At 53.3% G+C, this 19,031-nt stretch overlaps 1 protein-coding gene across 2 annotated transcripts in view; it reads right to left on the reverse strand.

The window, feature by feature from the left end:
- CA5A (carbonic anhydrase 5A) overlaps nt 1-19,031 on the reverse strand; it is a 33,486-nt gene continuing 14,455 nt past the window's right edge. The window contains exons 4-7 of one of the 2 annotated variants that reach the window (XM_077133257.1): nt 16,649-16,744; nt 16,474-16,536; nt 4,168-4,293; nt 1-307 (exon numbers count right to left, since the gene is read on the reverse strand). In XM_077133257.1, coding sequence (XP_076989372.1) covers nt 167-307; nt 4,168-4,293; nt 16,474-16,536; nt 16,649-16,744 — 426 coding nt within the window. In that variant the 3' untranslated portion in view covers nt 1-166. Of the gene's footprint in view, nt 308-4,167; nt 4,324-16,473; nt 16,537-16,648; nt 16,745-19,031 lie in introns of both variants that reach the window. The other variant, XM_077133256.1, reaches the window with a different exon arrangement.

Raw genomic sequence — 19,031 nt, forward strand, 5'->3', positions numbered from 1 at the left:
TTGAAGTCATTTCTTTTATTTGCAATAGTAAAGCAGGGTGCCTAAAACAATGATCCCTTTCTCTCCTTCTGAGTTCCGAGGTTGCATGTGAGCAGACTGTGCCCCCAGGAAACAAAGCTTTCCCTTTTTTACCAGTCAGTCCACCTTTCACGTGGAGAGAGCGGCTTTAGACTCTTGTGCCCACTTTCTCCTGGAAGGAGGAGCGGACCTGCCGGTCCATCAGGGGCTGACATGGGCGGTAGTTGTCCACCATCACCTCCTCTTCTTTGCCAGGTGCAGAGGCCAGCAGGGTCCGGAAGGTCGCCAGCTGGAACGGAGAACCCAGAGCCTCTGAATGGAGGCAGCACAGCAGCTCCCGGGACCCAGCCCCCCGCGGGCCCCCAGGCAGTGATGGGCTGGGCCCCCCCACCCCCAGGTCCCCACGCCCCGGGGGAAGCTGGCCCCCACCAACCCCCCAGCCAGCTTGCCACCATGTGACTGCGCCACTTGGGAGTGGCCCCTCCAGCCCCTGCCAAGCCCCACTGACATCTGAGCAGCCAAAGCCCCCCAGTTCCTGACCCACCGGCACGCTGAGAGCTCATCCCTGATTGTTGTGGTTTTGTGCCCTTAAGCTGTGGCACTGTTTCTTCCACAGCAATAAATAACCTATATGTACGTTAAATAAATGCTAAACCAGCAAATATAATATAAATGCTAAAGTAGCATTTGGATTCACTTTTCTCAAAGAACAAAGAACTAGAAGTTTTTATTTATTTATTTTTGACAAATCATACACTTATAAGCTCTGTGAGGAAAGCTCGCACATCTAATTGAATAAAGCTCTGGGACTGCGTTTGCATAGAGCCCGTTTGTTGCGTGAGTTGGTGCTGCACGCTGCTGGGTGCTGCCACCGTGCTCCCACCATGCTCCCAGATGGGCTGCCTGCTCTGCGCGTCCCTGGTTCTCCAGGAACACACTTTTCTCTGCTTCACCACCTAGAAAACTCCTTCCACCCTCCAGGTGGTCTCCATGCTGCCTCCCCACCCTGGACCAGAAGTGAAGGGGCTTCTGACCAGCACCTCTGTCCGCTTCTATTTCCCACCAGCCAGCAGCACGCGAGGACTAGCTCCATGGCCCTGCAGCTCCCGCCCTCCCAGCCCTCTCCACCCATCCTGGACAACGCCTGGCACAGAACGGTGCCTGTTATGTGCTTGTTGGATGGCATAAGGGGACGTGGTGACAAGGGGACATTAGCCAGCCAAGGTCTCCCTCGTGTCTTTAAAGGGTCTAGTTGGGGAAAAATTGGATAATCTGTATCCTGCCTTTTAAAACAAATGATGCCCTCCTGTGGCATTCACATAAGAGAATATTCCACTGAGTTGTGAGAATGGAAAGCTCTAAAAGCTCACCTAGAGCCCTCTGGAAAAGTACACTTGAATCAGAGAGGTGAATTCTGCTGTGACTGATTGGAAATGTCTGCCCTGGGCAAGGGATGGGAGTGTGGTGCCACACTTAGCAGACAGACTTTCAACACATTCTAAAGAGTTTTAGAGAAGAAGATACTATAACTTTTTTAAAAGTATAATAGTATTTTCTACTCACTTAAGAAAAATTAGAATATAGAGAAAAGAAAAAGGAAGAAAATAAAAATCACCTTGCAGACGCAAAGCCCTTGTTAACTTCCGGGTATATCTATGTGCTAGATTAGGGTGCTACTCAGGAGCCATCCCCCCATCCTGGGGGACTACATTTCCTGGCCCCACTGACTTTGGGCCTGCTTCCGCCACTTGTTTTGGCCAACGGGATGTGAGTAGGCATGGTGCACACAAAGGCTTTAAATATGCCTGTGCGGTTTGACTTGTCTTTTGCATTTCTGCCATTTACCACTAGAACCCATCCCAGGCAGCCCCTTATCCAAGGAGCATGAGGGCATTGATTCTGGCCCAACCCCAACATGCCTTGTGTAAAGCCCAGCTGTCCCCAGTCGAGAACACACCTCCGCATAGATGTGGGAGCAGGAACAATAAGTCACTGGGTTTGGGGATTGTTTGTTACACAGCATTATTGTAGCAATAGCTGACTGATACCATCCATCTGGACTTTTCTCTGGGCATGTATAATTCCATACCTTCTTAATCCAGAAAAGCCTATGAAAGGTAAATTTCTTATTATTCTCTCATCAAAAGAAGTGGAACAATCTCTAAAATCATTTTTTCTCCCTTAGCAGTCCTACTTCTTTAATGACTGTTAAATATTCATTGATGACACCCTTTTTTGGTCAATTTACTCATCTCTGACATCTACTGAGTTGCCAATATATGCAAGGACCTGTATCCTAATTATCATGTCACTTGCTCTCTTTTAAAGCAACTTTGCCCAGGCTTGGACTGAAGGCACTGATCTAGTTTAACTGTTTGCCACTGGGTTTACTTGCCACATCCAAATTCTAAATCACTAAAGGTTTGATAGTGCTAAATATAACTTTTGAGGAAAAGGGCCTGCTCTGATCGAGATGGTGGCATGAGAGCCTTTGGGGTTGTGTCCTTCCATGGAAGCTGTGAACAACCAGCAAGAACTGGCAGCAACAGCTTTCTCAGAGCTCCGGGAAACAGTCAAAGGGCTGCAGTGACAGCGAATCAAGAAAAAAGCTGCTTAAAAAAGTGGTGGTGGGTGTGCGGATGGTTTGGTGGTAAAATTCTTGCCTGCCATGCATGACACCCAGGATTGATTCCCAGTCCATGCAGCACTCCCGCCTCCAAAAAAAAAATTCTACAAATAGAGCTGCAGTAACGGGACAGTCACATGAAAAAGGAATGAAATGTGACCACCACTGCACAGCGCGTAAAAAAAAAATAGAATAAGGCATGGGTTGTTAAGTGGTAGAATGCTCCCCTGCCATGTGGGAGACCTGGGTTCATTTCCCGGCCCGTGCATTCCCCCCACCCAAATAAAAGGGATGGATTTGTGGCACTGTGGCTAGCTCCTGCCCCTCCCCTCAGGGCTCCCCGTGCAGGTCCCTGGTCCCGGTTCTGGTTCTGGTGGGGGCAGAGCAGCCCTCCTGCGCATACTCGAAGCATGCTCGGCCCACTCTTTCTGGGGGTGGCCCGAGGGACTCACCTTCCCAGAACTCGTCCTGCGTGTCAAGGCCGCTCACCGAGCGCGCCACCAGGACACAGGAGAGCCGTCCTGTGGCTGTGTGGGCAGGGAGTGCTGGTTGTAGGACATAACGCTTTGCAGGGGGTGAGGAAATGCTCTCCTGGGAAAGAGGAAACTTCCCACCCAGGCAAAGGGGGGATTGCCGATGGCCACATGTGCACGCCCGAGACAGGTCACATGTGCACGCCGAGACAGGCCACATGTGCACGCCCGAGACAGGCCACATGTGCACGCCGAGACAGGCCACATGTGCACGCCCGAGACAGGCCACATGTGCACACCTGAGACAGGCCACATGTGCAGAAAGGACCAGGGTCCCTTACGCTGTGACCTTGAGCTAGTCTCTAAACTCATCGTACGGATAAGCCATGAAGGAGAGCCCTGGCACAGGCCAAGCTGCAAAGAGCTGGATGGGTGTTTCCTTTTCCTCCTTTTATTTTTTCTTGTCAGTTCCTGGTAGTCAAGGAAATCTTTATACTAGCTGGATACAAGCTTAAGGAACAGATGCCTCAGAATATGATATGAAAAGGGTCACGACAGACTTAACATTAGTGTCAAATCTCTAACTTGATAACTGCCCTTAAGGTGGTCACGTAAGTGAATATTCTTGTTCTTAGGAAATAAGCACAGCAGTGTTGAGTGTTCAAGGCATCCGATACGTACAACTGACTGTCAGGTGTTTGGAAGATGGACGGACGGACGGATGGACAGATGGGTGGCATGACACCATAAACGCGGCATAACGTTAGAGCTGGTGGACTGGTTATCTGGACGGGGAGAGTGTTGGAGTTCTCTGTTTGGGGTTTGTATTATTTTTGTCACTGTAAGTTTGAAAGTGTTTCACAATAAAAACATTTATATGTCTACATTCACACGTTTTCCCTTCATATGGGTTTGCCCCTCCCCTGTCTCATTCTCCACCTCTCGCTCCTAACGTCTCAGGACCCCGGGCCCAGGTGGGCCTCCACAAGGCCCCATTTCACCTGGAGCTGGAGCGTGGCGGCGCTGCCGGCCGGGCCCCCTGCGGCTCACCTGTCTCTCGGCCACCTGGATGGGCTCCTTGTGCAGGATCCAGATGACGGACTCGGCCAGCGGGGGCGTGGTGAGGGAGCCGCCGTAGGTCCAGTAATCGGGGCAGGAGGGCAGCAGGCCTGAGGGCTGGAAGGGGCCCAAGGCCGCCCGTGAGTCCTGCGGGACAGAGAGCCAGGGGGTCGTCCTCGGGGTAGACGGGAGGGGGCCGAAGGGCGGCGGGTTATGTCCCCTGGGTGTGGCCCTCATGCCCCCGAGGTAACAAGCAGAGGGCGACCCTTCCCTACGCCAGATGTCTGTACTTTCCTTCTAAAGTGACTCCTTTTGTGCGCCTCAGCTGTGAGCTAGGACACTGCCGAGGCAGCAGGGAGAAGCCAGCTGTGTTCCTGCGGGGGCCCGGGGGCCGTGCCCCTGCTCTCACCCTGCCCCCCAGGAGCTGACCCCACCCTGGGCACCGGGGCACAGAAGCCAGAGAGCAAACAGAAGCACCGCCCTGTGGAACTGAGTGTTCCTGGGGGAAAGCAGACAGCCAAGAAATCCCTGCGTGCGATGTCTAGTGATGTAGGTGGTGGTGAATGTGATGGAGAGAGTTAAAGCAGGGCTGCCTTTTAAGGCCTCTGGGAAGGTGGTCTTGGAGCCAAGACCCAGAAGAGCAAAGGGGCTGCCGTCCAGGTGGGGGGCACAGCAAGGGCGAAGGCCCCGTGAGGCAGGATAAAATAGGACAGCTGAAGCGCCTGGTGTCCTATTCAGCTCTGAAAGAGTTAAAAGACAGCCAAGTCCCCTGTTTCTTATCTCGCTCCGAAGGAACTGAGAAGTAGCTGCAGACTCGAGCTGCAGACTTCCTGGGACAAACATTTCCCTAAAGCCTGGAAACCTCCCCAAACCATAACAGCTTGTAGAATTCTGGGCCCGAAGCAAACCCTTAGCTAACAGTAGGAAGCTCAGGGTCATAAAGATTGTTAACCATTTGCCCAAAGACAGATTTTAGGTGTGATGACAAACCATGAGTTCTGCCAGTTATCTCCTCGCAGAACAAAGAGGACACCTGGTATTTAAAGTTTACCTGGAAACCAGCCACTGGCAAAACTTTCCTATGAAACAAGCTAATCCACTCCGCTCAGCCTTGGGCACGCCACCTTAGCCTCTCTAATGTGCATTTTCTCTTTTAATAAACTTTACTGTTTATGTCTAGTGGCCCTCTCGTCTCTAAATTCTTTTAGTTTCGAGACTATTGCCCCTGGATTGGGGTTCAGTGGGCACCACTGCCAGCCGGGCACTGGGGACGCCCGAGGCAGGGTCTGGCTGGACGTGTCTGAGGAGCAGGGAAGGGGCCGTGCGGCTGAGAGGGTGAACGCGGCAAATGGGAACCATCCGAGAGGGGCTCTGCAGATACCGGCACCCCTGCCCTGGTGGGGGCCGGGAGTCCCTGAGGAAAACCCTCTTCTGCAGAGGCAGGGGCACCGCAGCTGCCCTTTGGGCTTATGGCCAGGCTCAGCCCCACCGCGCACCAAAGCGCCCATCTGGCAGGTCCGGGTGCCCCCATCCTGCCCCTTTGTAGAGCAAATCAGGCCGGAGGACCTGGGGAGCACCCGGGGCAGCGTGGCGTCCGCTGAGCCTCTGCTCTGGGCCCACAGGGATGACGTCCAGGCAGGAAGTGGACACGCGCCCTCTCCCCAGGGAAGGCGGCCTCCTGGCCAGCAAATCCTCCCTCCCGCCCGCCACCAAGGGTGCGGACAAGGGACCCGGCAGCCTCACTGCTGACCTTCACCAGTCGGAAGCGGGGTGCGCCTGCTGGGCAGCCAAAAGGAAGGAAGGAGATTTATCACACGCGCCTACGTTCCCTCGGCGACCCCAGGAGTCCTGTTTTAGGGTGCATTTGTGGAGCTGTAACTGCCAAGCCACACAATTCGCCCACTGAAAGGGCGCGGCTCAATGTTCTGAGCATAATCACGACTGTGCCACTGTCACCCCTGTGTCTTTGGAACTTCAGCACCCCAAAATGAGCCCCGCCCCCTTAGCACTGCTCCCCGCAACTCCCAGCCCTAACCTCCGCACCCCTTCTGTCCCCGAGGGCCAGGGGGGGCCGTAATGAAGGTGGTCTTTGTTTTCAAGTCACAGCCAAGGCACTTCCTGCCTTTTTATGGCCAAATCCTGCTCCCTTGTACAGTCCAGTTAAATTTATTTTTCCAGTCCATCTTTTACACTTCTTTTTTTTTACGTTTGTTCCCCCTATTATTTATTTTCATTCCATATCTTCTGCTCGTCTGTTGACAAGGTAGATAAGAGGAGCATCAGACACAAGCTTTTCACAATCACACAGTCACATTGAGAAAGTTTTATCATTATACAATCATCATCAAGAAACATAGCTACTGGAACACAGCTCCACGTTTTCAGGCAGTTCCCTCCAGCCTCTCCATTACATCTTGGATAACAAGGTGATATCTACTTAATGCGTAAGAATAATTTCCAGGATAACCTCTGACTCTGTTTGGAATCTCTCCACTGTTGACACTTTGTCTCATTTCTCTTTTCCCCCTTTTGGCTGAGGAAGTTTTCTCAATCCCTTGATGCTGAATCCCAGCTCATTCTATTTCACATTTTTTTTTTAATTTATGACATTACAGAACCAAACTGAAATGTATTAATTTTCCACTCTTACATTTCCACGACACACAGAAAAAAATTCATGAGCCAAAACAAAATGAAACAGGGAAAAGCTTATAAAACTAAATATGGATCTCAGCATTGACAGCTGAACTGAGAAAGAAATTAAAACACATTAATTAAAAAATCACAAGTGGATGATAAAGTCTGTAGAAGCTAGAAAGTTACAAGCTATTTAAAACCTGAAATTGCTTGACTGTTCAGAAGCTACGCAGATGGGCCCCGGGTGGGTGGAGGACAGCGGTGGGCCCCGGGTGGGTGGAGGACAGCGGTGGGCCCCGGGTGGGTGGAGGACAGCGGTGGGCCCCGGGTGGGTGGAGGACAGCGGTGAACCCCGGGTGGGTGGAGGACAGCGGTGGGCCCCGGGTGGGTGGAGGACAGCGGTGGGCCCCGGGTGGGTGGAGGACAGCGGTGGGCCCCGGGTGGGTGGAGGACAGCGGTGGGCCCCGGGTGGGTGGAGGACAGCGGTGGGCCCCGGGTGGGTGGAGGACAGTGGTGGGCCCCGGGTGGGTGGAGGACAGCGGTGGGCCCTGGGTGGTGGTGACAGCAGATGGAATTCTGGGTGGATGGGCGCTGTTCTAGCCGCTCCCCGTGCCGTCGTGTCCGAGGAGAGCCTTCCACTGACCAGAGGCGGGGCCAGGCTGCTGCGGGCAGCAGATCTGGCGACGGTAACCCTCCATCACAGCCCCTCCATTGGGTGCACGACTTCAGTCTCATTGACAATCTCATTGATCTTGGCTCCCTGAGGTCCGATTATGCAGCCGGTCCCTCGGGGAACAGTGGACCCCTGAGCAGTGGTCTAAGCAGAGGCGCCCAAACTGCACGGAACCCGGTGATGGTCGTGGGAAAAGGAGACTGCCGCATCGCCCACGGGCGCAGCTCAGTCACGTCCGGCCATGGAGTAGCCACGCTGCCCTTGGATGGTGTCGGCCTCTAGAGGTGCTCCCTCTAGGTCAGTTGGGGCACACGGGGGGCGCTGTGGGGAAAGCTCGCGTGTTGCTGCCTGTGCTGGGCCTGTCCTGACCACCTGCAAAGATGACTGGAGAACCGGACGGGTGGGCCGGGCCGGGGTGGTCACGCCCCTCAGGGGCCTCCAACGTGACCACGTGCCCTGGTCAGTGGAATCAGTGGTGGGCGGTGACAACCCAGCCACAGCCACGGCCCGCTCAGCTGAGTCGGGGGCACATCCCCGCCCCCTGGACCTGAGCCGCTGTATGCCCTTGCATTTCCTTGATCTTGTGACCACCCTTTCCAGGGGGAGCCGCACTGGCAAGCAGGGTCCACCAGCCTCAGGGTGACGGGTCTCCTGGCAGCTCCTGGTCACAGAGCTGCCGACGTCCTCTTCCAGTCCGCCAGTGATCCCACAAAGGTTTAAAGATGGCTTTAGAGATGTCGACACCGCGCCACTCTCTTTGCGCATCTTCTCAATGGATTCTCCTTTCTTTCCAATGATACTGCCAACGTCCTTTCCATGCCCACACAGCGGATGGCGACAGTGATGTCCAGCTCACCTCCAGTCACAGCTGCGTCCATGGCGAGCAGGGCGCTGGGAGCTGGACTTTGAGAGGCCATGTCTTTGGCCACCGGTGGGGGTGAAGGCCAAAAACAGCTTCACCAGGGCACAGGAAAAGTGAAGAGCCCATGATTTAAGGCCAGATGCAACTCTGGTTCAAAATACTAAAGGAAAAGGCACGTGCCTCCCGTGTCTCTCCGCTCCCCGGCGCCCCCTGGAGGGCAGACTCAGCACAACACCACATCCCTCCGACGCCCCAAATCCCCGCCAGCCAGCCTTTGAAACCCTTGCCGAGGGCTGCAGACGGGCTTCATCCGGTGGAACCACAGTTTGCCAAGAGCTGCACACGTGTGCATCCGCCCCCCAAACGAACATCGCCCTGTAAAAAGCAGTCTGGGAGAGCACACCCCCGGCGGCTTATAGGCGCTTACGGGGTTGGCAGACGCGGAACGCGCGATGCTTTGTTTTGGGGAGGGCTGGGTGGGAGTGGGGAACGTGGGAGGTTGTGGGCGGGTGTGGGGGAATACAGAGGACTATATTTTTCTTTACGATTTTTTAAAAAATGGAAAGGTGATCTAAAAAAATACCTAACGTGAAGGAAAGATATGGGCGATAAATTGTAGAGATGCAGAAGAGCAAAAAACTGGGGAAATGAGGCTCTTTTGTAATCAAAACCATGATCATACTCCTTGCGGTCGGCTGAAGCAGGGCCCCCCAAAGTGTCCACGTCTTCCTCCTGGGAACCTGTGACTGTGGTCCCCAACATGGCAAAAGGGACTTCACAGGTGTGATTAAATCAATGATTTAGTGATGAGATTGTCCTGGCTCATCCATTTAGGCTCTGAATGTAATCACAAGGGTCCCTACAAGAGGGAGACAAGAGGGGAGGTGACACAGAAGAGGAAGGCATGGTGACGACGAAAGCAAGAGACTACTCAGCTGTCTTTGACATGGAGAAAGGGTCCAGGAGCCAAGGAAAGCAGCTTTGAAACTGGAAAAGGCAAGGCAGTGGATTTTCCCCAGAGCTTTCATAAGGAACACAACTGTTGCTTTCAGACCAATGAAACTGGCTTTGAACGTCTGATCTCTAGAAGTGTAACAGAATACGTGTGCTGCTTTAAGCCACTAAATTGCGGTAATTTATTACGACAGCAATGGGAAACTAATACAGTCATAACAACCGAGAAAGGAAAGATCAACTCTCCTTTCATCAAGGCTAGCAGATGCCAATCAAGTCAGCTGCAAGATTCATGGGGACTAGCATTTCTTCCAAGGATACATGACAAAAAAACAGCAAATATTCAAAGCATGTCCATTTGAGAAGTGCGCAGAATTCTTCATTTGCCCCCAGCAGCTGTCCTGCCTGCCTCTCATCTCCTCAGGGACTTGTCTGGCTTTGGGGAATGTCCCTGATTTTTCTAACTCCAAACCTACAACCCCCTTCCAGAATGTAAAGGCAAATACAAATTAAAATTAAGAGAATATCTCATTCTCCCTGCTGCCAAAAAGGGAAAGAGACACAGCTAGTTACTTTTTGAAGGAAACAGGTGATAGGGAGGAACACGGGACAAAATGCAGAATGTAGCTGTGGGTGTAAGGGAAAATGAGGCCCCTGCCTCCAGCCCCCAGCCCCAAAGGGGTGAGAGACACGTAGGAGACATGGCTCCGAATTTCCCCACCAACTCTCTGAGAAGTCATTCTATCTTACAGGTGCAGGAAGGAAGCCTGGGGATAGTAAATGACTTGCCCGGCCGCTGGTCATTTGCTCCGGGCCACTGGCAGAGGTCGGATCCGTGCTAAAGGGCGGGCTCGTCCTCGGCGGGCCGCAGGGACTGGAGTCAGGTCTGGAGAGCTCTGGACTCCCGCCCCGCGGCTCGTTTCCAGTTTCTTCCCGGTTAACACTCAGCACCTCTGTCAGGGAGGGGTCTCGCCTGTCCCCGCAGCACCCCAGGAGCTCTGGCCTCTAAGGTGCATTAGCTGGAGCAGCCTCGAGGTCACAGAAAGCTCTTCCCTGGCGCCCCCAGCAAGCCGAGGACCCCCCTTTAGGAGCGGCTGGCTGGGGCTGGGACCGCAGCAGGGAGCAGGGGGCCTGGCCCAGTCACTCCGTCCATCCCAAGGAAAGCGGCCAGTGGGGTGGGTTCGCTTTTCTGCTTAAGCTCACCCCACATCAAAAGGTGTAAAGGGGCTCCCAAAGTGGCAGGCAACACAGGAAGGGAGAATTAAAAACAGGGGAGAAAGGCCACCCAGAGGGACACAAAACAGATCGTGGTCGCCAAGAAATGGGGGCTTACGATGAGCGGCCGGGGTTCAGGGCCCATGCGGGGGGCTATGGCGGGTGGACGGCTCTGCACAGGTCAAAACCCACCAGCCGGGGGCACAACGAGCAGCACGTGCTGCTGCCAATTAAAAAAATCAGCCCGGATGTTGGAGTGGCCCAAGAGGGAAAGAAGACGGTGACACGTGGATGGGATGGGCCCATGGTGCGACGCGGGAGGGGCGGCGGGGTGAGCTGCGGAGCCGTGCTCTGTCCTGGGCGCCTCCTCTTGCCACGCGTGGCTGAGCAACCCTGGAACCCTGTCCCATGAGTGCTGCGGGGTGGGCAGCCAGTAAATGTATTTTATATGGGGACAGCCGGGTTTCCACTGTCAGAGAAAGAAGTTACAAAGCAGCAGGGGGCTGTCGGGACAGCAGCGGGCAGGGGAGGGGGGAGGCTTATTTTAAAGTGTACATTGAGAGAGAGTTGGACAGAAACTAACACACTGTGGATACATGGGTTATCCTGTATCTGGGAGAAAAAATCATTTATGAGAAAGCCCACCCAGCGCCCAGACCTACTTCTAAGCACCATTGTCCAGTAAAAGCAATGCGGGCTCCTTGGAACAAGGCCGGTTCCAGGGCTGGGCAGGAAATGCCTAAGAAGAACCTGGAGCATCTTGCAGGGCTGGAAAGTAAGGAAGCCCTAAGAAAACCCAGGGATGGGGTGTGTCAAAGGGACCAGCAGCCAGTGAAAGCGCCCCAATGGCCAAAGCTGGCACAATTTCAATAACAAAATAAATACCACAGTATTAGATTATTACCCAAAGAGTAGGATAAGTACCCATGAGCCCTAACTGATAAAAGTAAATAATTAAACAGATGGGGAGAAGGGACAAGCAAGTCCTCATAAATGTAGATGGAACGAAGGAAACTGAAGGCCGTAACTAGAAAACCAAATTAATATTTCCTCCAGGCAAGTTGCATCATGGACACCAACGGGTCGGGTGAGGGTGGAAGGTGAGGATTTGTAGGGTCTCAGGCATCTCCCAGAATGTGGATTAATGACTGCGATCTCCGCCTGGGCAGATGTCCAGAGAGCAGGTGACGTCCCCCTGGCGTGCGGGCTGCCCGTGGGGACCCGCAGTCAACTGGTGGAGTGCAGAGATGGGAGACGTGCAGACCCCACCCCACGCAGCTGAGGGAGGTCGGAAAGCCGGGGGGATGCCTGCCCCTTGACCTGTGAGTCAGGGGGACGCCTGCCCCCCGACCTGTGAGTCAAGGGGACGCCTGCCCCCCGATCTGAGGCGATGAAAAGCCCTCCTCCCCCTCCAACAGTGTCGAGGTCAGGAAGGCCAGGGAAGTGCCAGTCCCTGCCCCGGCCTGGAGGAGGCGTGACGGCTGGGCGCCCCGGGAGCCTGGACAGAACCCAAGGACAGAAAAGAGGGAGGGGGGAAATCCATAGAAAGCCACGTGCTCAGGCTCTCAGTTTCGGCCACGTGCCCTGGCTATGCAACATGCAACGCTGGGGGAGCCAGGCAGAGGGGACTCTATCCTCGCCATCTTCCAAAAATCTAAAATGATTTCCCAATAAAACTTAAAGAAATGAATAAAAGAAATATGCGAGCTGAAGGAAAACCAATGGCCAACAGCAGTGGGGGGACTCGGAGCAGTTACCCTGCGTGTTTCTGTTGCAATGACGGGGGCTAAGCGGGCTGCCCAGACGGTTGCAGTTGATTTTCCAAACAACTCTGTGGGTGGGGCCTCACCAGGTTCTCTAGAGAAACAGAACCGACAGGATATAGCCGTGTGAATATTATGAGATTTGTTAGAGGAAGGGCTCCTGCCCTGTGGGGAGCGGCAAGTCTGAACTCCATCCGGCAGGCTGTGAGGTGGAAGCCCGGTGAAGGCGATGGCGATTCCCCAGGAGAGGCTGGCTGGGAGACATGGGGAGTCTTTCTCCTGACTGCTGAAACCCTCAGTTCTCTCTTTAAGGCCTTCAACTGGACGAGACTTTGCTTCTTGCTGAAGGCCATCTCCCCAGTTGATTGTAGATGCAATCAACTGTAGATGCGATCAATGGACTAATGATTAAAATCCAGTAAACACCAAGTCAGGGCTTCCTTGACCAAACCATCACTCAGCCAAGCTGACCCCTGAATTCAGCTGTCACACTGGGGTAGGTGTGTTTACTACTGTTTAGCCCTTGTGCTGGTTTGAAATGATGTATGTACCCTTGAAAAGCCATGTTTTAATCCCCTAATCCCATTTTGAAAAGGCAGCCGTTTCTTCTAATCCCTATTCAGTACTGTATGTTTGAAACTGTAATTAGATCATCTCCCCGAAGACGTGATTTAATCAAGGGTGGTCGTTAAGCTGGATTAGGTGGAGGTGTTTCCACCCATTTGGGTGGGTCTTGATTAGTTTACTGGAATCCTACAAAAAAGGAAACATTTTGGAAAAAGCAGGAGATTCAGAGAGAGCAGAGAATGCTGCAGCACCACGAGAGTCCACCAGCCAGCGACATTTAGAAATAAAGAAGGAAAACGCCTCCTGGGGAGATTCATGAAAGGAAGCCAGGAGAGGAAGCTAGCAGATGACGCTGTGTTTGTCACAAGCCTTTCCAGATGAGAGAGAAGCCCTGACTGTGTTCACCATGTGCCTTCTCACTTGAGAGAGAAACCCTGAACTTCATCGGCCTTCTTGAACCAAGGTATCTCTCCCTGTATGCCTTAGATTGGACATTTCTATAGAATTGTTTTAATTGGGACATTTTCTTGGCCTTAGAACTGTAAACTAGCAATTTATTAAATTCCCCTTTAAAAAACCACTCTGTTTCTGGTATGTTGCATTCCGACAGCCAGCAGGTCAGAAAAGCACTCATTCACATGTGGGGAAAACAAGGCTGAGAGAGGTGAGGAGCATTGCCCTGAGTCACAGAGCTGGCAGGTGGGAGAGAGTTTTTATACCCAGGGGGTCGGCCTGCAGCCTGACCCCCACTAGGAGACAACGTCCATGGCCTGTGTGCTGAAGCGCCTGCTTGCAGTGGGCTGCCCATTTCTAAGCTTTCCAGCAGCCAGTGCAAAGAGGGAAACGTGTCCAGGGTCAAGATTCCTGATGTCCAAAAGGTGAAAGCAAACCAAGGGGCGTCCAGAACCGCCCCGAAAGAGCAACTTGCAAGCTGCGGTCTCGGCTGTCATCACATTTCCCTCCATTTGCCCGTGCTCACCCCAAACATGGCCCCATGGCCTTGGGCTTTACAGTGACTCGTGACTGTCTATCCACAGCCAGAAGTTTTGGTAAGATCTGCCCATCAAGGGGGCCCCTAACCCCGCCACCACCACCATATCCTGGGACGAGCTGATGCGAGCCAGCCTGCTGGGGGCCGCACCATGGCCGCAGCTGCCCAGGAGTGCCCGGCACAGGGGAGTGGATATGAAGCACCTGCCAGGCCAGGAGGACTCAGGGAGGGTTCCTGCCCCCCTGCATCCACCCTGCTTTAGGAGGGGCAGCAGCACCCCATGCCCACATGCCCAGTGCTGCTGGGAGCACCACCCCAGCAACCACGGGATTCAGGCCTCTATGCTCCCCGGGGGGGGAACCGAGGCTCCCAGAGGGGCAGGAGTGAGCTGTCTTTAAGAAGACACGACCATAAATAAAATGGGTTCAGGACCCATGCAAGTGGGGAGAGGGCGGCTGTAAAACACATCTGAAATTTCTTTGTCCTTCCTTCCCTGAGAGGTGGAGTCTCAGGCCCCTGAAGTAGGTCTGGGGTGAGGGAAGAACGAGGCAGCAAAGATGCCGTGACCTTGGAAGCTGGGGCTGCAAAGGGCCGAGCATTCCTCCTGGTTCCCTCTCCCAAGACGTGCCTATGGAGTCCTGCGTGGCAGGAGAGAGCCCCTGAGGAGGGATGCGTGGACCCCTGCTACTTGTGACCCCAGCCCTGGGCCAGGGGAGACCCTGCATCCCAGCCATGGACCGTGGAGCCCAGAGCCTGGGGAGACGATGATAGATGGCCATGGACTCTGATGCCTGTAGGTTTGGTCACAGATAACCAAAAAAAGGGGCCCTGTGCTAAGGGATTCAGGGCAAGGGAATCTAATAGATATTTTTACTTATACATACCCTGTGTTAACTTTGTAATGAGCTCCTAGCATGTGCACTATAATTATCTCCATTTCACGGAGGCTCAGAGAGGTTAAGTCATTTGCCTAAGGTTGCACAGCAAGAAAATGAGGATGAGGAATCGGAAAGTGGGGAACGTGATTCTCTTAGGTGGCAAGTTGCAATATAGCCCATGGACTGCAGAACCTTCTAGAAGTCCTGGACTCCCAGGTTGGAAACCTCTGGACTCCAGGGTCACTCCAGCCCCTTCCCACCCTCTGACCTGTGAAGTGGAAACTTGGCTCTCCTGTCCGTCAGAACGGGAGCGGACCCCCCACTGGCGAGCTTCCTCTACTCCGCCCCCAAAGCTATTCCCCGCACATGCTCCGTCCCTGCCGAGAAGGAGAGGGGAGGCCGGAAAGACCCTGAGTAAACAGGACTTCACGGCCAGCCTTTTCCTTCCCACCAAGAGGTGGGACCAGACCATGTGGGAGGTGGACGCCGGGTGGGAAAACATCCGGGTTTACTCTGGCCGTGGCCCAGCGAGGGAGCGGACGCGGCGTCTGAGGCTCCCAGCCCCGCCCTCCAGGGGTTCCGGAGCCAGGGCCGGGGGTCTGGGAGTGGGGCGCGGGCAGGGCCAGGGTCAGAGGGCGCGGGAGGCGCCCAGGCCGCCGCCATGCTGCTGCCTCACTTCTCGTTTGGTGCCGAATAAAATAAACGTGTTCCTCTGGAATTTCCATTTCTCCCTCCAAGTCCCTTCTCAGCTGATCCCGGGGAAAAGCTCCTTTCTATCCCAATTGTGTGCGTTTGTGCCGTGTCCAGGCAGGTCCTGGCACAGAGCCCGCGGGGTGCCGGGCCGAGTCCAGCTGTGGGGCGAGAGGGCAGCGTGGGCCCGGCCCCCCGGACCTCCCCCAGAACCCCCGGGCATCCTCAAGGCCTCCGTTCTCCCTGGACGGGCTTGGCCGGCTCGCAGGGTCTTTGCTGGGTACCCGTGGCGGACACTCTCAAAACTCAACAGTCGGTGCTGTGGGTTGAACGGGCTCCCCCAAAAGACACGGCCACGTGCTCACCCCTCTCCTGTGCATCTTCGAAGATGCGATGAGGCCAAACGGGATTAGGGGAGTCCCTGTCCAATAGGAAGGTGACTTTACAAGGGAAGGGGAGACGCAGGCAGACAGACAGACAGACAGACAAGACGGCCATGTGACCTGCAGAGACCGAGTCACCCCATGAGGGCCGGTGAGCACCGGCTGGACCCCAAAGACTTCGGGGAAGTCCGGCCCCTCCGACCCCTGGATTTCAGACTTCCATTGGAGGCGCCCAGCCTCGGAGTTTGCTATGGCAGCCCCAGTAAACTGAGGCAGGTCAGAATTATTTCAGTCGGTGTTAAAATGTCACTACTGGGTGCCACTGCTGAGACAAGGCTGAAGATTTTTAAGAAGGGGTCAATTAAGGAAAATATTGAGCAACGCACACCAGAGGTATGCAAATATGGCAAACATCGCCAAGACGCTGTCTGGACAGCTGGGTTCTGGAAACGCAGTCAATCCAAACAGGCTCCTTTACTGAGGGAGCCACACCCGGAGCGGGGGCCACAGCCCCAGGGAACCGGGACAGCACCCCTGGGGGCAGACACGTGGTGGGGCTTCCGGGAACGAGAAGAGATGTCCCTGTGCTGCTCTTTTCACTAACCTGCTCCCTCCTTGCAAATGAACCATTACGCTAATAAAGTTGCTTTTCAAATTAGGTTGATTTCAAAATGCATAGCTTACCTTATGCCTTATTTCTGGCAGCAGTTCCACAAGCTTCTGCAGCGCCCGGTTTTGCGCGCCCAGCTGCACCGCAGGGACACACAGAAATGTTCGTTAGCAAAAGCAGGAAGCACCTCACTGCAAATTCCCAGGCTCCGCTCTCTTCCTTGGGAGAGCCCTGCCCAGAAGCCATTACCTTTAAAAACACACCGATCACAGCCAAACCATTTTCTCCCATAACAGCTTCTTTGTAACTTGGGTATTTCACAGAATTCCAGTGGACTAAATGCAGCTGCAACACAGTAGAAAGAGAATTTAAATTAATCATAATGCAGCAAGAAATAAGACAAATGGCCACTTCCCTTTCCCTGCCGTGTGAATTCTTTTAATTAGTGAAGTCACAGCATCTGGTGCCACCAGTGTCCTGGTCTCCAAAACACTGGAGAGAACAACAGAAAGAAGAGCCTTCAGCATTCCCATAGGAGAAAAAGGAGGTGACTGCTCTCACTGATTTCAGTAGAAATGGAGCTGCTTGATTATTTGCTATCTCTGAGTTTTCTTGAAGGAGGATTGCCAAATAAAACACAAGATGCTCAGTTAAATTTGACCTTCAGATAAGCAAGACATAATGCTTTAGTCTAAGTACGTCCCAGATGTTGCATGTGTTTCTATTTTTTTCTAACTTTGGCAACCCTACCTTGAACTTCATTAGTGTCTTATTTTCCTCTTGTTCAGATCTTCTGTTGTAGGAAAATAGATCTGGGATTTTGGTCTTTAGGATAAGCCAAATTACTAGGTTTTAAATCAGAATCAAGGTCAGATGGGGAGGCGACCTCTCTGGGCAGCTGGAGGGCCGGAGGTGGCGCGTCCCCAGGGATATGGGATCCTGGCTGGAGTTCTCCTTGAGGTCCGGTGGTCATCTGGCCCAGGAACGCGGGAGGGGCCTGTCCGTCTGTCCACACTTCCTGCTAAAGGCTTGGCTCTCCCAGGTGGTGACACAGGACCCAAATCTAGGACGCTGCCGGCACAGCCAGCCCTCGAGCCGCTCATTGCCATCACCAGGACCCTTCCCTGCTCCCTCGCTGCCAACAGGCCCCGTGCTCCACCCTGTGCCCCGGGACAGCGAGGGGGCGTGGTCCCCCCACCCCTTCCACAGCCACCTGGAAACTCCCACCTGCTGCCCTAAGTGAGTTTCCCAGACAGACAAAGGGGCTGGAGCCCAGCCTGCACTGTCCTTCCCTGTCAGCCCCGACCGTGGAGCTGGCTTGCCCTTTTGACTGCCCCCCCACCCCCCGGGAAATGTCGTGCCCGACGTGGGGCAGTGATAGGGGACCCCAACAGCCCTCTCGGCCTGGCTCAGAGCCTTTCCCACCTTGCTTCCCGCCCGTGGTAGTTAGGGTCAGGTGCCAACTGGGCCAGGTGAAGGCACCTAGTTCTATTGCTGTGGACATGAGCCAATGGCATGTGAACCTCATCTGTTCCTGATCATATCAGCAGTCAGCTAGGAGGCGTGCCTGCTGCAATGAATGATGTTTGACTTTATTGGCTGGTGCTTAAATGACAGAGCTCAACGCAGCTCAGCATTCCTCATCTCAGCACTCGCAGCTCAGCCCAGGCCTTTGGAGATGCAGAAAGGAATTACCCCAGGGAAAGTTGTTAGAACCCAGAGGCCTGGAGAGAAGGCAGCAGAGATCACCCTGTGCCTTCCCATGTATGAAAGAACCTCAGTTGAAAGTCAGCTGACATTCCTCTGAAGAACTAAGGAAATAAATCCCCTTTTATTAAAAGCCAATCCATCTCTGGTGTGTTGCATTCTGGCAGCTTTGACAGACTAAAACAACTCCTAATAAACTGCAACAATTTCTTCTGTTACAAAATCTGTTCATTAAAACCAGTGCTATAGCTATGTAGTTATTGAGATAAAAAAAGATATTGGTAAATGAAAAGGAGCATATCACAAACCACAGACTGTCCGTTTTTGTGATTATTTATGGATATGTCTGTATATAGCACGAGGGCAGACATAACTCTTTATTTGCAAAGTGTCCCTAGGGATTGCTGCTGGGTGTGTAATCACAGTGACTCTCATATTTTAGTTTGGCTTGACTGTATTTCTGTTTTAGCTATGGTATTACTTCTAGAACAAAAAAAAAGATGAAACAAAAACAGTCCATAATTTGAAACGGTGGACTGGTGGCTGGACAGAAGGATAGGTGGGAGGACAGAAGGATGGAGGGAGGTGTGCTAAAAGGAATATGGAAAAATGCTAACCATAGAAGCTAGGTGCTGAGCTCATTCCCACGTACAATTATTTCAATTATTTTGCATGTTGGAAAATTTTCAAAATAAAATATTGGGGGAAATCTACATGGCAACACTTATCACCCCAACACAACTGCAAAAACCAGTTCCTAACTTTTTCCTACTCATTTTCTTTATAACACCCACTTTGAAGCCTTTCAAATATGACTTAAAGAAGATGTTCTTTATTGAAAAGATTTTCAGATTCTCCATCTAAGTCTTGGAACGCCTGGAAGGAAAAGAATCCGCTAGTCTGCAATCACTGCAAGCATGTGGCT

Source organism: Tamandua tetradactyla, chromosome 16 (assembly GCF_023851605.1).
Source record: "Tamandua tetradactyla isolate mTamTet1 chromosome 16, mTamTet1.pri, whole genome shotgun sequence".
Classification (NCBI taxonomy): Eukaryota; Metazoa; Chordata; class Mammalia; order Pilosa; family Myrmecophagidae; genus Tamandua; species Tamandua tetradactyla.